This window comes from Narcine bancroftii, chromosome 1 (assembly GCF_036971445.1).
Source record: "Narcine bancroftii isolate sNarBan1 chromosome 1, sNarBan1.hap1, whole genome shotgun sequence".
Classification (NCBI taxonomy): domain Eukaryota; kingdom Metazoa; phylum Chordata; class Chondrichthyes; order Torpediniformes; family Narcinidae; genus Narcine; species Narcine bancroftii.
Window position 1 is genome coordinate 24,226,214 of NC_091469.1, and position 20,345 is coordinate 24,246,558.

Below are 20,345 nucleotides of genomic sequence, written 5' to 3' on the forward strand. Positions count from 1 at the left end.
ATTACTGCCTTTCAGCTGGGAAATAAAAACTATTCACCAGAGAGAATTTAAATGAAATTTCAACTTTCGGTATCTTTACAAACGCATCAGGGAGCCAAAAATCTGAGACAGAGCCAGCTGAATATTCAGGAAATTAATTGACAGAATAGATATAGGTCTTTTACATTTACATTCTTAGTTACAGCTGTACCATCCTTTTATATTGTTGCTTTCTTAGTCACGAAATATAAAGAAGCAATTTTTGCACTCTATGAATTATATGCCAAGCACCCAGTCCCATATCCTGCTCTGGTTCTTTAAAAGTCCCAGAGTTCTTTCTGACTCGAAACTGGGTGGCGGTGTGAGGAGGATGTCAGGAAAATGCAGAGGGACTTGGACAGGTTGGGGGAGTGGGCTGCTGAATGGAAGATGACGTTCAATGTAAGCAAATGTGAGGTTATCCATTTTGGGGGCAATAATAGGAAAGCTGAGTATTATTTAAATGGAGACAAGCTAGGGAGTGGGGAGGAGCAAATGGATCTGGGAGTACTTGTTCACCGGTCACTGAAGACTAGCATGCAGGTTCAGAAAGCTGTGAAGAAGGCTAATAGCATGTTGGCTTTCATAAAGAGGGGATTGGAGTATAGGAACAGAGACGCCCTTCTGCAGTTGTACAGGGCCCTGGTGAGACCCCACTTGGAGTATTGCGTCCAGTTCTGGTCTCCAATTTTGAGGAAGGACATACTAGCTATAGAGGGTGTGCAGCGCAGATTTACAAGGTTAGTTCCAGGGATGGCGGGGTTGACATATGCTGAAAGGCTAGAAAAACTGGACTTGTATCCGATGGAGTTTAGAAGGATGAGGGGGGACATGATTGAGGTATACAAAATCATCAGGGGGATAGACAGGGTGAAGTCGGATTACTTGTTCCCAATGATGGGGGAGACGAGGACTAGAGGGCATAGTTTAAGAATACAGGGTAGGCCCTTTAGGACGGAGATGAGAAAACATTTTTTTTACCCAGAGAAGTGTGAATCTGTGGAATGCTCTGCCACAGAGGGTGGTAGAGGCAGATTCGCTGATTATGTTCAAAAGAGAGTTGGATAAGACTCTAGTGGGCAAAGGAGTTAAGGGTTATGGGGATAAGGCTGGAAAGGGGTACTGATGGTAGTGATCAGCCATGATCTGTAAAATGGCAGTGCTGGCTCAACGGGCCGAAGGGCCTACTCCAGCTCCTATTGACTCTATTATGCAATAGTTTTAGCTTTTCCTGCTCCAGATCAAAGAACACTTGGAGAGATTAGATGCTGTAGTACATTATGTTTAAGTTTATTTGTCACGTTATATCTAGTACACTGAGAAAGGTTCTTCTGTGAGCAGGTTAGCACTAACATTCATTCAGCGATACAGCAGAAGAATACAATTTGCACACAATAAAGTTGCATGAGAAAAGGAGATCAATTAGTATCAAGCAAGGGCAGTATGATAGCACTGTTGTGGGGTTCATTCAGGAACTTGATAGCTGTTGAGAAGGAATTGCCTTTAAGCATGTTGGAGGTTATCCAATCATCAGGCCTGTAATGGATCCACTTGCCACATCTAATTAGTCTTCTTTTTTCCCCTAAAGCCTCGTAAGATTCTCCCTAATTTTTTATCCTATGAACATTCCCACTAAGTCTGATTATATTATCCTTTTGGCCGGAATCTTCCAGATTAAACTCATCTGCATATATCAAATGTCTCATCTCTGCTTCTTAAATCCTTATTCTATTGCCAGAATAAAGAATATTTTCTTATCATTCACTTTATCAAATGTCTTCATAGATTTAATCACCTCAATTAATCTTTTCTTCGTTGAACTGATGTCGCATATTCAAATGAATGAAAAGCAAAAAAAGACACAAGTATAGGAAAAATAAAATATAACAGAAAATTCTGCAAACACTCAGCAGATCAGGCAGCATCTATGGAGAGAGAAACGGCAAACATTTCAATTTAACGCCCTCTCAGTATAACCAACCAATTTGATAGTCCCACTCAGAATCCTTTGTCTCCATTACTGTTTGGAAACAGGCCTTTCGGCCTACCAAGTCAATGCTGACCATTAAGCACTCATTTGCACTAATGCATTTTATTTTCCCCATAATTGTGGACAATTACCCAACCATCCTTTGGGACGTAGGAGAAAAGTGGAGCACCCAGAATAAACAAGAAGAACCTTGGAAACTGCACTGAGTCAATGGCTGAGGTCAGAATTGAACCTGTGCCATTGGTGCTGTGAGACAGCAGCTCAACAGGCTGCATTTCTGGGGTACCCAATCTGCCTGCACCTCACTCTCAGGCAATGCAATCCAGGGCACAACCGGTCACTGCACTAAATCCAGTTTCCCCCTATTGTTTTGTGACCTGTTCTTACTTCTCCTCTATTAACTCTCTTCATTTTTTCTGCCCTTGGAGAACAACTCCAACCTCTCCAATTTCTTAACAGAATGAGTCTTAAAGACATAGTAGGCCAAAGTGGTTACTGCTGACCACTGACACTAATCCTACATTAATCTCATTGTTTACTTAAAGCACATTTCTATAATCTCTCCCCTGATTCTATCACTCACCTACACTAGGGGCAACATGCAACAGCCAATTAATGTTTTGTGATGTGGGAGGAAACTGGAACAGCCAGAAGAAATTTATGCAGTCCCAGGGAGAAGGTGCAAACTTCTCACAGAGGTCAGGATTGAACCCCAGGGCTCTTGCAAGATGAGCCAGTGGCTCAACTAGGTGTGCCAATTTTCCATCTATGGAAGGCCTCAACCATGGTACTAATCTAACAATAGCCGCTTTCAGGTGCTCGGACGCAGATAATGCGCTGGCAGTGCACCTGGGACATTCAGGTGGCCGTGGAGAAGACACCTTTCTGTCACCTGAATGTGCCAGCTTAAAGAGAGCCGAGTCCGAGCGAACGCCGGCTCCTGTGGACTGTGGCCGTAGTCCCACGACTGCTTTCAGGTGTAACGGGGGATTCTCGGAGCTGGAGATTATACCTATAGGAGGAGGGTTAGGTAAGTGCTCCTCTTGGCTGGGTTCTCCACTTTCAGGTGGCGTCCCGAGATCTGCATAGGGGTAGAATATGCAGTTTTACATCGGGGTATTTTGGCCACCTGAAAGTGCCTAATATTTCACCATCACTTACAGTTCTAGTTTCAAGTTTGTTAATTGTCATATGTAAAGTGATAAAGTTAAATAAGAAAGTCTGCAGATGCTCAGGTTGACTGCATTACACAAATGTACTGGAGAAACTCAGGTCATGCAGCATCCATATGAAGCAATGGAAAAACAACTTTTTAGGCCTGGGCCCTTTGTTGGATATACCTGAGGAAGAAATCAGGCCCCAAATCTCAGTTACCCTTGACTCCTATGAATGTTTTGTGAGCAAACCAGTTAGACACCTCATACATATTTCCACAAGTGAAACACAGTTTAAAAGTGCAGTTACAGAGAACTATCAGTATGAAGCAAAGGGCACACAATTTTACTATCTTGAAATTCAATCAGAAGTCTGATAATGGTGGGAAAGTAAGAAACACTGGCGATGCGTAATCTCATACTTGTGAATCTTCTTCCTGTTAGGAGGGGTAGAAGAGAATATGGCCAAGATGGGATAAGTCTTTTAAGAAGTTGGCTGCTTTTCCATGGTGCTGAGAGTTCTGGATGGAGTTGTTTGAGGGGACGGGGATCTGTGTGATGGTCTGAGCCATGTTCAGAACCCTCTGCAGATTCTTGCAGTCTTGAGCAGAGCAGTTCCCATGCCATGTAGTGATACACCAGCAGGATGCTTTCAATGGTGCACCTGTAGAAGTTGTTCAGGGATGCTGGTAACATGCCAAATTTCCTCAGGCTACTAATGTACTGATACTCTAAAGCCTTCCTGCCCAAAAGCCCTAGCTGTAGATGAGCCTATCCACTGAGGTCTTGTGGAAGAACGATTTACATTTCTGTAGCACCCTTCCCATCCCAAACTGTCCTAATATATTTTGCAGTCATTGAATAACTTTTGACCCACAGTCACTGCTGTGGATTTGTAAACATTGCAGTTGAAATGAGTGCAGAAAGCATCCACAAATAGATAACCTTCTCTGGTGATATCGGCTGAGAGGTGCTGATTGGCTGCAGGATGCTGGAGGAGATGTTCTGCACATCCAATGGAGATCTTAGGCAACCATTTGAGAAGGCAGGCAGAGCCCCTTTGTTTCACATTGCATCCAAACACAGCACCCTTGGCAATACTGTACTGGAGCCTGAGGGCAGGTTTCGTGTTCTTTTCTCAGGGGAACCCACAATCTTCTGATGAATGCAAGAATGGTGCCAAAATTGAAACATTCTAGAAGCTGCTTCTTCATATTGGTAATGACTTGTTGGTGGGGGGGGGGGGGGGGGGTGGTTCTGCTGGGGAGTTTCTCTGAGGCTTGAATCAGCCCAAATCATATTTCACACAGTCATACTCCATGACTTAATTAGAACTGGAAATTAAAAGGTATGACTTAGGCACACCAGTGAACATTTTAGAGGGAGAATCCACTGCTGACTTCAGGAGGTGAGACTGAGGGGTTGTGTAACTTCGCCATAAATCAAAATGTACCTCCTGGAAATTTGACCAGTTTGGGGAAGTTGAAGAGAGAAGGCTGGAAGTTGTAGGGCCAATTGGGTCCTGAGGTCAGAATCCATTGGCAACCAAGTAGAGAAGGGATTACTTTGAAATATTCCACCCTAATGCTCAGGGAACACCCTGAAGAGAAATTCAATGTGTGAGGGTGTGTGGAGAGGTGGTGAGGTAGAGAGAGAGAGAGAGAGAGAGAGAGAGAGAGAGAGAGAGAGAGAGAGAGAGAGAGAGAGAGAACAATTGGAGGAACATAGTGAACAATATCAGGATGGTCAGCAGCTGAACATTCATTGCATTAATAATTAGATCCCAGCCTGAAACAGGTAGCAGCTGCTCAAAATAGAACAACGAATAATATTTCCAAAACTGCTAATTTAATTTTATGTATTACCTTTGCAGATCATTTTAGAAGGCATTGTTAATCCAGACCCAAAGGCCAGCATTGCAGTTTTTGAGATCAATATCACCCCTGGGTATTGCATTGGTGAGTATCCCATTAACATGTACAGAGGCTACAATATTGGGTTAACAGCATGGAACCATTGTTGAGTGTACCTCATGTACACCAACCACAGTCACTCCACCTCAGTTCTTCACTGTCTGATGACTTGTCTGCCACAGATCAGTGGATAAACAGAAATTTCTTTCAATGAAGATGGTCAGGCCAAAGATACTCCCTTCAGTCCATAGTGCACCTCCATAGCCACCCACTTCATCCCTCTCCCTCCCAACTGTTTGAAACAGTTTGCTCCTTGGGGTTGTTAATTAGATTGCCATTTGCACTTCTTGTCATCACGAGATACAGCACAGAAACAGGCCTCACAGAAACCGAGTCTATCTTGACCATTGAGCACACTAATCCTACAACTCTCCCCAAATTCTATCACTCTTCTATATAATAAGGACAATTTACAGTGGACAATTAATCAAACAACCCACACTTTTTGGAACATGGAAGGAAACCCATGTGGTCACAAGAGAACACATAACCTCCATACAAAAAGTGCCCAAAGTCAGGATCAAATCCAGGCTGCTGGAGCTATGAGGCTGTGACTCTCAAGGTGACACCACCCAATACCCATGACATTGTCCAGCCAGCTCCTGTCTCATCTCTCCTAGTGCTAGAATTACCATTCATGGTGTTTACCTTGACGCTGGACTCTCAGCAAACCCCAGACCGGCCTCCTTTTTCTGCTCCACTTAACTTGAGTCACTCCTGCTGCTTCGGCACTGCCTCATGTCATCTACAGATTGTCCTTTCATTCAAGCTGGCCTCGGTGTTGAATAAGCAAGTGCTTAATATTTAAATTTATCTTTACAAATCTTCTTCCTCACTGAGTAATTCCCTTCAACTTTGCAAGAGTTTATATATTTCCCTAACTCTTGGCATACTTGAATTTAATTGCTCCTGGCATAAAAGTACCCAGAAACTTTGCGCTCCTCCTAATTTCCATCATCCATGATTGGTAGCTCTGCCTTTAACTGCCTGGACCAAAAGCTGGATTCCTTTCCTAAAATCTCTTTTACTGTCATTATGATGCTCTTTAAAACATCATTATTTCATGGAGCTTTTGGTCATCTTGAGTAATGTCACTGAATTTGCCTTGCCATCTTTTTTTGTACATTAACACTCTTACGTTGTAGCCTTGGAGTTTTTACAATATTAGAAGGAATGCGTGAATGCCAGCAGGTGCTGCAGGTTTGATTGTAATTCTAATCATTAATCTGTTTAGAGTACCCACCTTCTTTTCACTCTTGTAGAGTGTACCTTTGAAGAAAATCACCTCTGTGGCTATAACAACAGATGGAACCCAAACCTGAACTGGCTGGTTGGTGGAGGATCTGTCCGAGATTCACCCTTACTTTTGCCCACTGACCACACATTGGACACTGAGCAAGGTATGTTTCCTGTAACCCAAACATTCTAGATGTGATTGGAAAAACTCTCCATTTTAATAACAAGAGTGACTCCTAACATGAAAACATAGAATGAAACATTGTGTCTTGTTCAACTCTTCAACTGTTCCCACTCTCTGACTGGTGTAGGAATTGGAGATAAGGATGCATTGTCCCAGAATTAGATCCAAAACTTTCATGAGTGAACTTAGAAAACTTTACTGCTTCGGGCTGGAGACAGAAACAGTAGCAGCTACCTTACATCCAAATCAGATCTCTCATGGAAAGCTGGGACTCTCACTCCCAGAGAACCTTTGGAAATGCAGCACCCGCCTTGGCCACTTTGATAATGTTTATGATAACAGGTTTGCCTTTTATGAATATGTCATCATGGAGATACGTCACTTTCTGCAGGAAGGATATTGAATGATATTGGGCCAAATACGGGCAAACGGGACTAGCCCAGAATGCTAGCTTGGTCAGCATGGATGAGTTGGGCTGAAGGGCCTATTCTGTGCTCTATGACATTTATTCTTGGCCTGCTCTCTCCACGTTAGTCAAGGTCACGTCAACTCACAACTTTATCATTCAGGATCCTTCCAATCAACTGCTGCGTTTCCCAATTTATTCCCCGTTAATGCATATGAAAAGTCATCCAGTACCGGAAGAGGAATAGTTTCATCTACTTGAATGTCAGTGAAGAGGAAATGACAGCTCAAAATGGCATTGGGATTTGCTAGTTCGCTGTTGCCTGTCCTTTAGGGGTTCTTTGTCATCCTGGAGTTTTTCATGAGCAGAAAGGGTTTCTGCCTTTCAATGCAGAGATTGATCAAGAGAAGAATTTTCTCATGGAGAGGGTATTGCTTCTGGTAAGTATGCATGATTTCTTCACTGACCAACACTGCTCAGAGGGATGGACCTTGGTGTGAGGGCTACCCTCTGTTTTCAAGGGTCCACACAGCAGAGTGACCACCAACCATAGCAGCTGAATGCAGGTTTAATGAGAGGTTCACAAGTTCACAGACAGGAGTAGAAAATACCCTGGATCTCCAGAGATTTATTTCTCTGTATCAGTTTGGACTTCACTGTGATAGATATCAAGAGCGGAGAGACTTTGTTTTTATGTGTACCGTGACAAATCTCAGAACGTGGCAGTTTGGAAAAAAAAGAACAAGGCAGTCTGAACCAAATGGACATGAGGTGTTGCCTGAAGATAACCTGGAGCAAGAGGACCAGGAAGAAGGCAGCCTCTGGGGATAGGTCCCAGCTTAGCACCCACATCTTGCTTGCAAGCCAACTGTCTCTAATTATCATGCATAGTGAAAGAATCATTGCTCCCATTACTTAAATGGACAATTACAACCAAACTGTATCTCTTGTAGAATGGTAACATTCTTAAAGATTGAAGATTTCCATTCAATGTACAATTTCTTGTGAAGATTTCTACTTTACTGGTGTAAAAATGGTATGCAACTCACCCTGAAGTATCTTGTGCAGATATGAAACTTATTTTCCTTTTGCACCTTTACGTTGGGGGGGGGGGGGGTGGGGTGGGAGAGTGGGAGAGGAGAGGGAGGAAGGTTTCAATGCAGAGGAGGCAACCTCTCTCTTTATGGTGGCTCTAACAGGTCTGCTGGCAGATCTAATAATCTTCCTACTATGCATCTTATCCTCCAGGACCTCCATGACACAGAGCTGTAGAGAGAGTCATAAACTGTCCTACAGCACAGAAACAACCCATTTGGGCCATCTTATCCATGCTTAAACTAATCTACCTAAGTCATTCTACCATTTTCCTGTGTTTGGCCTTTATTACTCTAAACCTTCCCTATCCATGTACCTGTAGAAATATCTTTTAAACATTGCAGTTGTACCCTCCTTTAACATTGGCACCTCATTCCATATACCTGCCACCAAAAAGGAGCTGATTGTGGGCTTTCAGAATAAAAACCATAGGTTTATGATCTAGAAATCACTGGGGGATCAGAGATGGAGAATTTCAATTCCTGGATGTCACTATCTTGGAGAACCTTTCCTGGACCCAACACATAATGTCATTGTGAAGAAAGCACATTAGTGTCTCTACTTCCTCAGGATTTTGCAGAGATATGACATCGAAAACCTTGGCAAATTTCTACAGATGAGTGGTGGAAAAAGTGCTAACTGGCTGCATCATGTCCTGGTATGTGGGTACCAATACTTCTGAGCAGAAAGCCCTGCAGAAGGTAGTGGGCACAGCTTAGTACATCACAGGCAAAACTCTCCTCACCATCAAGAAAATCTACATGGAATGCTGCCATTGTAGGGCAGCAGCAATCATCAAGGATCTACACCACCCAGGATATGCTCCATTCTCGCTGCTGCTATCAGATTCCTCAACAACAAATGCAATCAAAGACTCATTTAAGGACTCTTATATTGCACATTATTTATTATTGAAAATTTATTTTCTGTATTGAACAGTCAGTTTGTTTACATTTCTCTCTTTTATAGGCATATTTTTTCTAGAATGCAGCTTTTACCAATATCGATAAGTAGGGTGGCCATTCCAAAAGGAGGACATGGTCATAGATTACAGGGTGGCCATACCAAAAGGAGGACATGGTCATAGGTTACAGGGTGGCCATACCAAAAGGAGGACATGGCCATAGGTTATCATATAGTATGTTTGTTTTTGCAAATGGTTTTAAATTTTTTTTAAAGTATATAATTTTTTTTAAACACTGTGTGTGTGTGTGTGTGTGTGTGTGTGTGTGTGTGTGTGTGTGTGTGTGGTAACTGGAAATGGCCACCCTACTGATAAGTATATATTATCTCAGGATTGTGTGATGTCAATATGTACTCTGATAATAAATCTGATCTTTGGACTTTGAACTTTCTTAACCCTGTTAACTTAAACTTAAGCCTTCTAGCTGCAGACACCACTACGCTGGGTGAAAGCCTGTGACTATATTTATCATGTCTATATCCATAATGATATTATATATCTCAATAAACCTATCTCTCAGCATCCTATGGTCCAGGGAGAAAAGCCCCAGCCTATCCAATTTCTCATTATAATTCAAGCCTACTAGTCCTGGTTACATTCTTCTGAATCTTTTCTGTATCTTTTCCAGCTTAATGACATTTTTCCTGTCAGTGACCAGAATGGCACACATTTCCCTGTTCCTGCGCTCAGTACCCTGACCAATGAAGGCAAGTTTGCCAAAACACATTCAACTTGTCCATCTGTTTCCCTTTGAACTAAGCTGGGAGTTTGGTATCCCTCCTCCCAGCATCCTTCTCATCAAATGTAAACACTGTGTGTGATGGTGCTTCTTTGCTACTATTGGAAGCCTGTGCCCTTCTTCGATATAGTGAAGCATTGAGACACCTGCTGGACAGAATGAGATCCTATCAGGAGTGGGGCAAATCTGATTTTAATGCTTGTTTCAAGGTTTAACAGTCACCTTGGTGCTCTTGCGGGGTTGTCTTCTGCAAATTTTGTGATTTTTGCAAGGGATCTGATTTGGCATTAATGATGAATGGATTGTTGTATTAGCAGCAAAAAGAAAGTATTATCCGATTCCTAAACATAAGTGTTCAAGCATGGTATGAAAATGAAGTTTAACTGGGAATACTTCCAGTAAAATTTGGAATGTCTAACAAAAGCGCCTGCTGGTTCAATGTTGATTTAGCATGAAATGAAAGTAAATGACCTCATCTCTCCATAAACATTTGCTGGACCAAGTATCTAACAACCATGATCCAAAGCACAATTCTTTGCACTCTGACCAACTGTCAAAAAAAATTGTTTGTTTATTTATTTATCCCTTCTTACTCTTATTTTTAAAAATTTTTCTCTCCTTGTGAGTCGTTATGTGTTGTGTGTTTTGTGTACCCAAGAAGTTCAGCACCTCAGACTTTCATTGCAACTGCACTTTGTATGTGTGTACATCAATAAACCATTCATTCACTCATTCTTCATCTTAAGATGAACATTATGAGTTCTGTCATTGAGTGCAGGAAGGACCACCAGGCCAGCTCAGTGGGAGAGCAACCCATAACCCATTTCTTCCCACTGAAGGGAATGAAACGTGAAAGAAGGGCAAACATTCAGGAATATATATGCAGGAACAACTGACATCTGTAACTAAGCAATGAGATAAACTCTCTTATGACATACTAAGGCCAAACCACACAGCAGGGCAATGAACCATGAGAAAAATCCCAATCTATGAGTGGTTTATATAATTTTTATATATTGCTTTCTACACATTTAAAAACTCTCGACAAGGGACAACAGTTATTCTTCATTGCAGCAGAGATAGAAGATGGACAGTACTGCACACTGCAGGCTCTTAGGCCACCAGTATAAAGCTAGTCTCTGTTCAATCTAACCATAACCTACCTTGCACCCATATTCCTCTATTTTTCTTACATCCATTTGTCTACCCGAGAGTCTTTCTAATGCACCTATTGTGTGTCAGCATCAACGACTACCCCAAACAGTGCATTCCATAGAACTACCACACTGTGAAAAATTCCTTTTTGATATTTCCCCTAAACTTTGCTCCGCTTACCTTAAATAGATGTCCTCTGATATTGACCATTACCACATCTGGGGGGGGGGGGGGGGGGGCGGGGGGGGGAAATGTGGTGGCTGTTCACCTTATCTATGCCCTTCATAATGTTTAAAGAGATATCAGAAGGGGAGTTTAAGGACAGTTCAGAGCTTGATGGATTATATAAGAAGTAAGTCTTCCTTCTGGCAAGAGGTTTAGAAACTAGAGGATGCAGATGTAGGTCAGGGGAGAGATGAGGAGAATCTTAATGCACAGTGAGTTGCTGCAATCTGGATTGCACTGTTGAATGGACAATTGAAGTAGAATTAACAGGATCTTTCAAAAGGAAATTGGCCAAGTTTTCAAAGAGGGGACTTTTCAGAGCTATATGGAAGGAGCTGAAGAATTGTGAGTTCATTCAAAGGACAGGCACACTATGGTAGGCTAAGTTGCCTCTTTTCCCACATTTGACCCTATGATGTGACCAGTAGAGCCAATACTTTTAAGAGCCATTATATTCCTTTGATAAAGTCACACCATTATAGCTTTTGAGGCAAAGAAAGTCGTCAAATGTAAGGGTATTTTTCTGATTAATTGCAGGAATACTCAGATTTACCCAGACTCTGAACCTAATTGCCTTAACATAAGAACTCAATGTAAGAAATAGGAGCCAGCGTGGGCCATATGGCTCTCCGTATTTGTGGCTTGCAGAAGGATTATGGCTGATCCATGTTAGCATCACAAGATTCATTAAATTATTGTCATTGACATAACATCCATAGCTTTCTTGGGTGGAGAATTCCAAGATCCACTCCTCTCTGGCTGAAGAAATATCTTCTCATCTCTTTCCTGATTTTGAAACCTTTGGTCAATTTTTTCCTGCTACCCCAGCAAATGGAAATAGTCACTCCATTCAAGCCTGTAAGAATGTTAGTACGTTTCAATGAGATCACCTCTCATTCTTTAAAACTCAAGAGAAAATCATCTCAACGGGCTTGATGTCACACTAGCACTAACTGGTATGAGAAAAGGAAAATATAGTAAGTTTGTATTTGTGGGGAAAGTACTGACAAGTGCCCATGGACCAGTGGACTGCAGACAGCTTAAAAACAATGCTGCATCCCAAGACTGCCCTGCAGAGGTTGTAAGCTTGTTCTTAATTAGAACAGTCAAAGCAACCCTTGAATGACTGATCCACCACATCCTGTTTTGCTTCCAATGGAATGTGCACTTCTGGTGTCTGTTAGGTAAGAACAACTTCGTGAATATTGAACTTTATCGAATTATGATGAGACCGTGACTTTGTTCTGCACATTGTCAGAGAAAGTTGTGGTTTACCACTCCCTCCCTCCACCCCCTCCATCTCAGCTGCCACCTATTTAAGGGTGTGCTTATCTCTTATAACACAAATTCAGCCTGTAGTGGCAATAGGGTTCAAGTTTCTCCTGAGCTTGGTTCCATTTGGTTTCATTGTCTGTTCTGGTCTTTGTGACAGATTTAGCAGCAGGACATACATTAGGATGCCAGTTAGGATCCAACTCCAGATCTTACCTCCCATCCACTGAAGACATCTATGTGAGAGATTGTCTCCCCTATCACTCTGGTCACAACCTCTTCTCACTACTACTTTCAGGCAGAAGGTACAGAAGCCTGAAAACCAGTACATCTAGGTTCAATAACTGTTTCTTTCCAACAGCTTTCAGACTCTTGAACCTCCCCTTGGTGCACAAATCATAATCTGCTCTAACTCCTAAAAGGGCTGTCTGCACTATTGCAAGTTCTTTTTTTTGGTGCTATGACCTACTGTGAATATTTATCTCTTATGTACGTACTGTTACTTTCACTATAATTCAATTAGTTTACTACAGTATTCTAGTTTTTTTTCACAAGCACTTGTTTGGCTGCAGCAAATAAGAATTTCAGTTCATATGTGCATTGTACAATGTGTATAACAATAAACACATTAGCATTCATTTTTATTTTGTAAATCTCATCTAGCTTATTTTTTTCTGTCATAATTATGTTGTTTTTATTAAAGGACATGTTTGCAGTTTTAGTCATGCACAAAGAACACAGCACAGAAGAACACAGCTCTTCACTGGATTGTCTAGGTCTAGGTTCTTCTGATCTTTTGGGAAATCTTTCCCACATCTTCTTCCCCTCCCATCTTTGCAGCATCCATTCCTTCAATACCAACACTCCTATGGCTGGAAGAGTGCTGCTTGTAATGCTTGTCAATGGTATATCCAGCTGCAATGATTGCACCTGCTGGTCTACTTGATAATAGCTGTGAGAACATGCAACACTCGTGATGTCTGTTTCAACACATTACATAGTGAAATTCAAAACCTCTGCTGGTTATCTTGCTTTATAGATGATTATAAAGGATCCACAAACAAGGCAAGGGTGATCCACAATGTAGTCTTATCATTTAAAGATGATGACACAGAGCAATGTCAAAATTGATGTTAAACTTCTGTGTATCATACATATTCCTGTGATCTAATGTAAGACTCAAGAATATTTTATTATCTCTTTTGCAAATGATTTGTTCTTTCAGGTCACTACATGTACGTTGATTCTATTTATGCCACGCGTTTGCACGAAGTAGCTCAGTTGATGTCACCGATGACAATTTCTGTCCTATCTGGATGTCTTTCCTTTTTTTACCAACTTGAGCAGAAGCATTCCACTTTATTTGTGGTCTACACCAAGGACAGAATTGGTCACTATGAGGAAGTATGGAGAACAAATCAGTCAATGTACAACTGGAATTTGGTAAAGGTGAATATTAAAGCTACGCATCCATTTCAGGTGAGCCTTTTTATTACAACGTTTCACACTTAAAATAGTAAAGCATGCCCAGGGCTTCATTAGATCAATACCAAATGAAAACTGAGGAAACCACATAAGATATATTGGGATATTTTGGTCAGGAATATGGGGATGTTAGTGAGTGGAATGCTTAATTCTACTTTTAGTCCACAGAAACAAGGCAGCCAATGCCTGAATATGGCAAACATTGTACTGTACAACATTTGGACCTTGCCTGATAAGCGACATGACCACCAGCTCCCAATCATCGCAGTGTGTACCTGACTAACATTACCTTCATAGTAGCTCCACTTCAACCATCTTGAGGGAGAATGGCTTTGAGTGCATGGGAAACATCCCCTCTCAAAGTTCTACTCCATTGTAGCTTGGAACTATATCAATGTTCCTACATTGTAAATGAGTCTAAATTCTGGATTTACAAGTGCAAAACGATTGTACGAGTAATTTCTTTTTTTTATCTTAACTTTTATTTCCATATGCAGTAATATCTTGTGAGCATACAAATAAAATAGATAAATCACGTAACAGATGTATTCACCACATCAGTCAATCTGATTTGAATTCTGTTCATATGCAGTCACCTATATATTTAACCATACACTTCTTCATATGCCCATTGTGACACTTTCAAACTTATAGAGGAGAGGGTCAGAGTAAATTTTATTGAATCTACCACTGTGTCATCACTGTATATGTACTTGTACACATCACAATCTCTGCTATATACATTGCTCCAATTACATGTAGGGTGCACCAGCCGAACTCCTCCCCAATCACTGAGATTACGTAGAGGTTATATCCTTAATCAATCTCGGTAACTGCAGTGTTACCAGTGACCACTAGATGCTAAAAACATCGGTCTTTAGTTGGAGTTTAGCTGTTATGCTTTCCATCAAATATATACTTTTTAATCTTTCCCTCCATTGTTGAACAGTTGGTGGTTTTACGTTTCTCCATCATACTGTAATCACCTTCTTGTGATCATCAGTAATATCCAAGTAAACATGCCTGGTTTTTGGTATCTTTATCCTTTGGAGACACTCCCAATATAAAATATGGTGGATCCAAAGGTAGGTCTACCCCCAGGACTTGCTTGATTTCCACCTGAATATCTCTCCAATATTGATATAGTTTGGGACAGACTCACCAATCTTCCTGCCTTCTCTCCAGCATAATTCTGAGGTGCTACTGTATTTCACCAACACCTGAGGAGTCTTACCTACTCTCATTGTAATTTTCCATCCAAACTCCCTCCAGGTAGGGATACTTGTTAACTTGTGATCATCATGGCTTGTCTGCCCACATTTCATCTGTAACACAAATATTCATGTCTAATTCCCAGTTCTGATTTATTTCCATAGTGTTTACTGTTACATTATCTTGAAGCCATCTGTGTCAGTGAGCTATCAGTTTCTTCTTTATAACTCACTCCATAATCAACATGAAAATCTTTTCTAGTGTAGATGGGGTTTTTTTTGTATATCTGCTCCCAATCTGCATGTGTCTGTGAGTAGTGAGTCTCTTTGGCTTGGCTTCGCGGACGAAGATTTATGGAGGGGGTAAAAAGTCCACGTCAGCTGCAGGCTCGTTTGTGGCTGACAAGTCCGATGCGGGACAGGCAGACACGATTGCAGCGGTTGCAAGGGAAAATTTGTTGGTTGGGGTTGGGTGTTGGGTTTTTCCTCCTTTGCCTTTTGTCAGTGAAATCTTTAAAAATCCAATCCTGACAACCAAATTCTTTCTGAAGATATAAATTCAAAGTTTCCCCACAAAAAGAAAAGCTGATCCACAATAGTTAGCCCTTTATCTGCCATTCTCTAAAGCCCTTATCTAATTTTCCAGGTAGGAATTCTGGGATAGCTACTATTTTTAATGCTCTGGATATAGAATTAAAAAGGTTTAATTACTTTCTAATAGCCAACCAAGTTTTCATTGTGAATTTAATCCATTCATTATCTATTTTTAATTTCTTTCAATTTCCTTGGCTTAGGAATGGTAGCCCTTCCTGAGAAATATTGAGGCATGAATTTTGTTCTATACTCACCCAACTCGTTTCTATATCATTTGTTATCCATGTTATCTGGGTCCTCAACTGTGCTGCCCAGTGGTAATATTTAATGTTGAGAAAATTAAGGCCTGCTTTTTGTTGTAATAATAACAAAGTCTTAAGTCTAACTCTAGGTTTTTTTATTTTGCCATATGAATCTTTTTTTTTGGAAAATTTTATCTTTTGCATTAATACAAACATTAAATCAATAGAAATAATATAACAACATAATACATTTTTTTTTCCATTTTCTCACCAAAAGAAAGAAAAAACACCTAAATCTATATATTTACTATTATTACCATAGTTATTTTATTTTCTAACTATTAATTATTAACTGAGAGGAGCAGGTGATGTGGAGGATGTGGATGGACCTTTATTCACGAAATCCATACACAATTCCCAAATCCTGTAAAAACTCCCAATGTGATTCCTCAAACTATAAGTCATTTTTTCTAATGGTACACAATTTTGGATTTCAATGTTCCATCTATCTATTAAAAATTCTCCATCTTCAACGTTATTGCAACACATTGCTGCAATTGCTATACTCAAAAATTTTATTTGATATTTATCCAACTTCAATTTCATATCTTTTTCATATATATTTACCAAGCACAAATTTTTTTGACTTTTGAACAATTGAAGGAGAAATTATGACATACAAAAATAATACAATTTTTATATATTACCAACTTAAATAATATTTTAAAAGAAAATTAGGTACAAATTTAAGATTTCTGGAGCAAAGTCAATTTGAATATTTAATTACAGATATCATTATTGAGAAATTTATTACTAATATGTATATAAAATTGCAAGATACTATGGGGGAAAAGGATTTGTATAAATCTAAACAAAGATGGGAAAAAGATTTAAATATACAAATTCAAGAATAAATATGGTCAAGATTGTGTCAAGAGAGTGTGACAAATACAATTAATGTTAGATATCAAATGGTCAATACCATTTTTACATCAATTATATTATACTCATTATAAATTAAATAGTCATACAAACCTCGATATCAATTTGTCAAGAGCTTTAAATGCTGTCATAGGAACTCCTATTGGCAAAGATTGGAATGAAAAAAGCAGTCTGGATAGTTTCAATTTTACCAATTAATGATAAGGGAGAATCTCCCATCTGACCATACCTGCCTTTATCTCCTTCAGAAATTTCTATAATTGGCTTTATTTAATTTTAAGATGGAGGGAGTGATAATAACGTCGAGGTATCTGAAGCCCTCTCTGGACCAATGAAACCTGACTTGATTATCTAATTGTGATGGCCACATACCCAATAGCATCATTGCTTCTGATTTTGTCATTAATTTTATAACCAGATGTTACTACATATTCTTTTAAAACTTGCATCATGAAGAAATAGGGTCGGTCGCATACAGCATGACATCATCCGCAAATAAGGATATCTTTGTTCCTGCCCTGTCTCATCTTTTATACCTTTTATATCAACCTCTTGCCTGATAATTTCATAGTGGAATTTAGATTATGTCTTCTGATGCAAGTGGCTCAAAGAATATATTGAAGAGCAGGGGACTCAAACTGTCTCCCTGACTAGTTCCACTTTTTAACCTGAAAAATGAGCAACATCCATTCATTCTCACTCTTGACCTTTGGTTTAAATATAGTACTTTCACCCAATTTATAAATTTTGGGTGAAATCCCATTTTATCTAATGTATAGTTTTTTTTAACCAAAATATGTACAAATGTTTCTCATTAAATTTACACAGTGGTCTTTTCTCCCCTTTTTTTCCCCTTTCCCTCCCTCCCCTCTACCTGCCCCCCTCCAAAACCCATAAATATTCAACATATAAAATACAATAAAACCATGAAACAATATTTTCTCACAAAGGAAAATAAACAAGAAAAATGCATCATCTATTTATTACACACTGAATCTAGTCATTTTGTCTTCTTATCATTTTCATTTTAGGGGATGGAGATCGTAGGCAAACTCTCTCTGATATGTTCCATGTATGGTTCTCAAATTTGTTCAAACATTGTGACTTTATTTTTTAAATTAGATGTTATTTTTTCCAATGGAATACATTTATTCATTTTCATTTCCTGCATTGATTTAACCATAAAATTTGGCTACTTTATTCTTTTTACTTGTCTTTTGTCCAGTTTTATCCAACATTGGGTCCAAATTAAGGTTAAAATTCCCTCCTATCAATATATTTCCTTGTGTGTCTGCAATCTTAAGAAAATATTCTTCATAAACTTTTGATCCTCCTCGTTAGGTGCATATATAATGAGCAAATTCCAAAAATTCTGAGTATATCTGACACTTTATCATTGCATACCTCTCTGCTGGATCTATTATTTCCTCCTCTAGTTTGATTGGTATATTTTGGTTAACTAGTATGGCTACACCTCTAGCTTTTGAGTTATAGGATGCTGCCGTTACGTGTCCTACGCAGTCTCTCTTTAGTTTGTTATGTTCTGCTTCAGCTTTTCCTGCACAAATGCTATATCTATTTTTTCTTTCTTCAATAAATTTAGTAGTCTCTTCCTTTTAATTTGGTTATGTATTCCATTAATGTTTATAGTCATATAGTTCAACATGGCCATCTTATATCTTGTATACACCTCTTTTCCACCTCTTCGCCACCTCCATCCCCCTTTTCCCCATTTTCATCTCTTAGTTTTCTCTTATTACACTTAATGTACGACAACACATTTAAGACATAAAGTACCCCCTCAGTTCCCACTTCTGCTAATACCTTAACCCCAAAAGTTCCCCCCCTCTCTCTGAGTTGCCCCGTATCCCTTGCTGGACAACCACAACTCCCCTTTTCATTTGGATTGCGATCTTGTTTGCAGCGTCAACTGATTTTGTAGTGATGGTTATTCCCCCTCTACCTAGCCCTCTCCAGAAAACACTTTTTTTTTAAAACACATAGAACAAAGCTCTCTCTTTTCTTTTTTCCCCCTTTACTCCCTTCCTTCCCTTCTCTTTTCCCTCTTTAGTTCTTTACATATACATTTTTTTACATCTTTATATATACTTTATCGCTGTTCTTCATTTCTTCTGTCCTGCAAACATTCTGCGAATTCTTGCGCTTTCTCTGGATCTGAGAACAGTCTGTTTTGCTCTCCAGGTATAAATATTTTAAGCACTACTGGATGTTTTAATATGAATTTGTAACCTTTTTTTCCATAAAGTTGATTTCACTGTATTAAATTCCTTCCTCCTCTTTAAGAGTTCAAAACTTATGTTGGGGTAAAAAAATCATTTTTGACCCTTGTATTCCAATGGTTTATTATCTTCTCTAATTTTATTCCTTGCCTGTTCCAATATATTTTCTCGTTGTGTATCTCAAAAATTTTACTAAGATGGATCTTGGTTTTTGATGTGTCTGTGGTTTCGGAGCTAATGCTCTGTGTGCTCTTTCTATTTCCATTTCTTCTTGCATTCCTGTCGTTCCCAGGACCTTCGGGATACATCCTTTTATAAATTCCTTCATGTCTGTGCCTTCCTCACCCTCCTTCAGGCCCACTATTTTTATGTTGTTTCACCTACTATAATTTTCCAACACATCAATTTTCTGAGATAACAACTCTTGTGTCTCTTTAATTTTTTTGTCACTTTCTTCCAATTTATCTCTTAAGTCATTTACTTCCATTTCTACAGCCATTTCCCACTCTTCCACATTCTCTATTCTTTTCCCTATTTCTGTCATTACCAGTTCTAACCTTTGCATTTTATCTTCTGTTCTTTTCAATTTCTTTTTAATTGCATTAAAATGATGACCATTCTTTTAGTGATCTCATTTGTTCTTCAAAAAATACTTTATCTATATTCTGTTTATCAGTTTTACCTTTTATTTCTCTTTGTCCATCAGTTTTACCTTCTATTTCTCTGTGGAGATCTTGGTCTTCTTCCTCTTCTTCTGTGTGTGTATCTATTTTTGTGTCTTCTTCTCTTCTTTGTGTCTGTGTCTCTTCTGTTTTTCCTCTATCTCTTTATCAGGCCTCTTGTTGCTGGCCCTCCCCTCCTGTGCAGCTCGTCTGTTGTTCCTTGCCCTCCAGCTGAGAGCCCTCATGTTGGGCATCCCTCAGCTGCTCGCCGTGTGATAGCCCGCTCCTCTGCTGACCAAGGCCAAATATTGGCAGTCATTACCCCCACTCCAATGGACTGTTAACCGTATGTAGGGCCGTGGGTCCCCGTGTATCTGCCGTATCTCAATGGAGTAGACATGGGGGCCCTGCCCACACCTTCATACTTTAGTAGGGTTCAGGGGCTTCCAGGCCCACATGCTACTATTATCCATAAGAGCCTTTTTAACCATTTGTTGTATCTCATCACGGATAACTGGAACAAGAGAAGCTGGCTCAGTGGGAGCAGCAATGGGAGCA

The 20,345-nt window shown here is 39.8% G+C and overlaps 2 protein-coding genes across 6 annotated transcripts in view; one reads left to right on the forward strand and one right to left on the reverse strand.

Annotated features, from left to right (window-relative positions):
- mamdc2a (MAM domain containing 2a) overlaps nucleotides 1-20,345 on the forward strand; it is a 163,195-nt gene that overhangs the window by 68,177 nt on the left and 74,673 nt on the right. For all 5 annotated transcript variants that reach the window (XM_069922560.1, XM_069922552.1, XM_069922568.1 and 2 more), the window contains 3 exons: nucleotides 5,036-5,120; nucleotides 6,398-6,535; nucleotides 13,637-13,890. In XM_069922560.1, the coding sequence (XP_069778661.1) occupies nucleotides 5,036-5,120; nucleotides 6,398-6,535; nucleotides 13,637-13,890 (477 nt within the window). The remainder of the gene's footprint in view (nucleotides 1-5,035; nucleotides 5,121-6,397; nucleotides 6,536-13,636; nucleotides 13,891-20,345) is intronic.
- The window catches only part of LOC138755869 (uncharacterized), a 134,682-nt gene that overhangs the window by 19,796 nt on the left and 94,541 nt on the right, over nucleotides 1-20,345 (reverse strand). Inside the window, exon 4 of the transcript XR_011352603.1 lies at nucleotides 15,131-15,221. The gene's annotated coding sequence lies outside the window, so the exon portion shown is untranslated. The remainder of the gene's footprint in view (nucleotides 1-15,130; nucleotides 15,222-20,345) is intronic.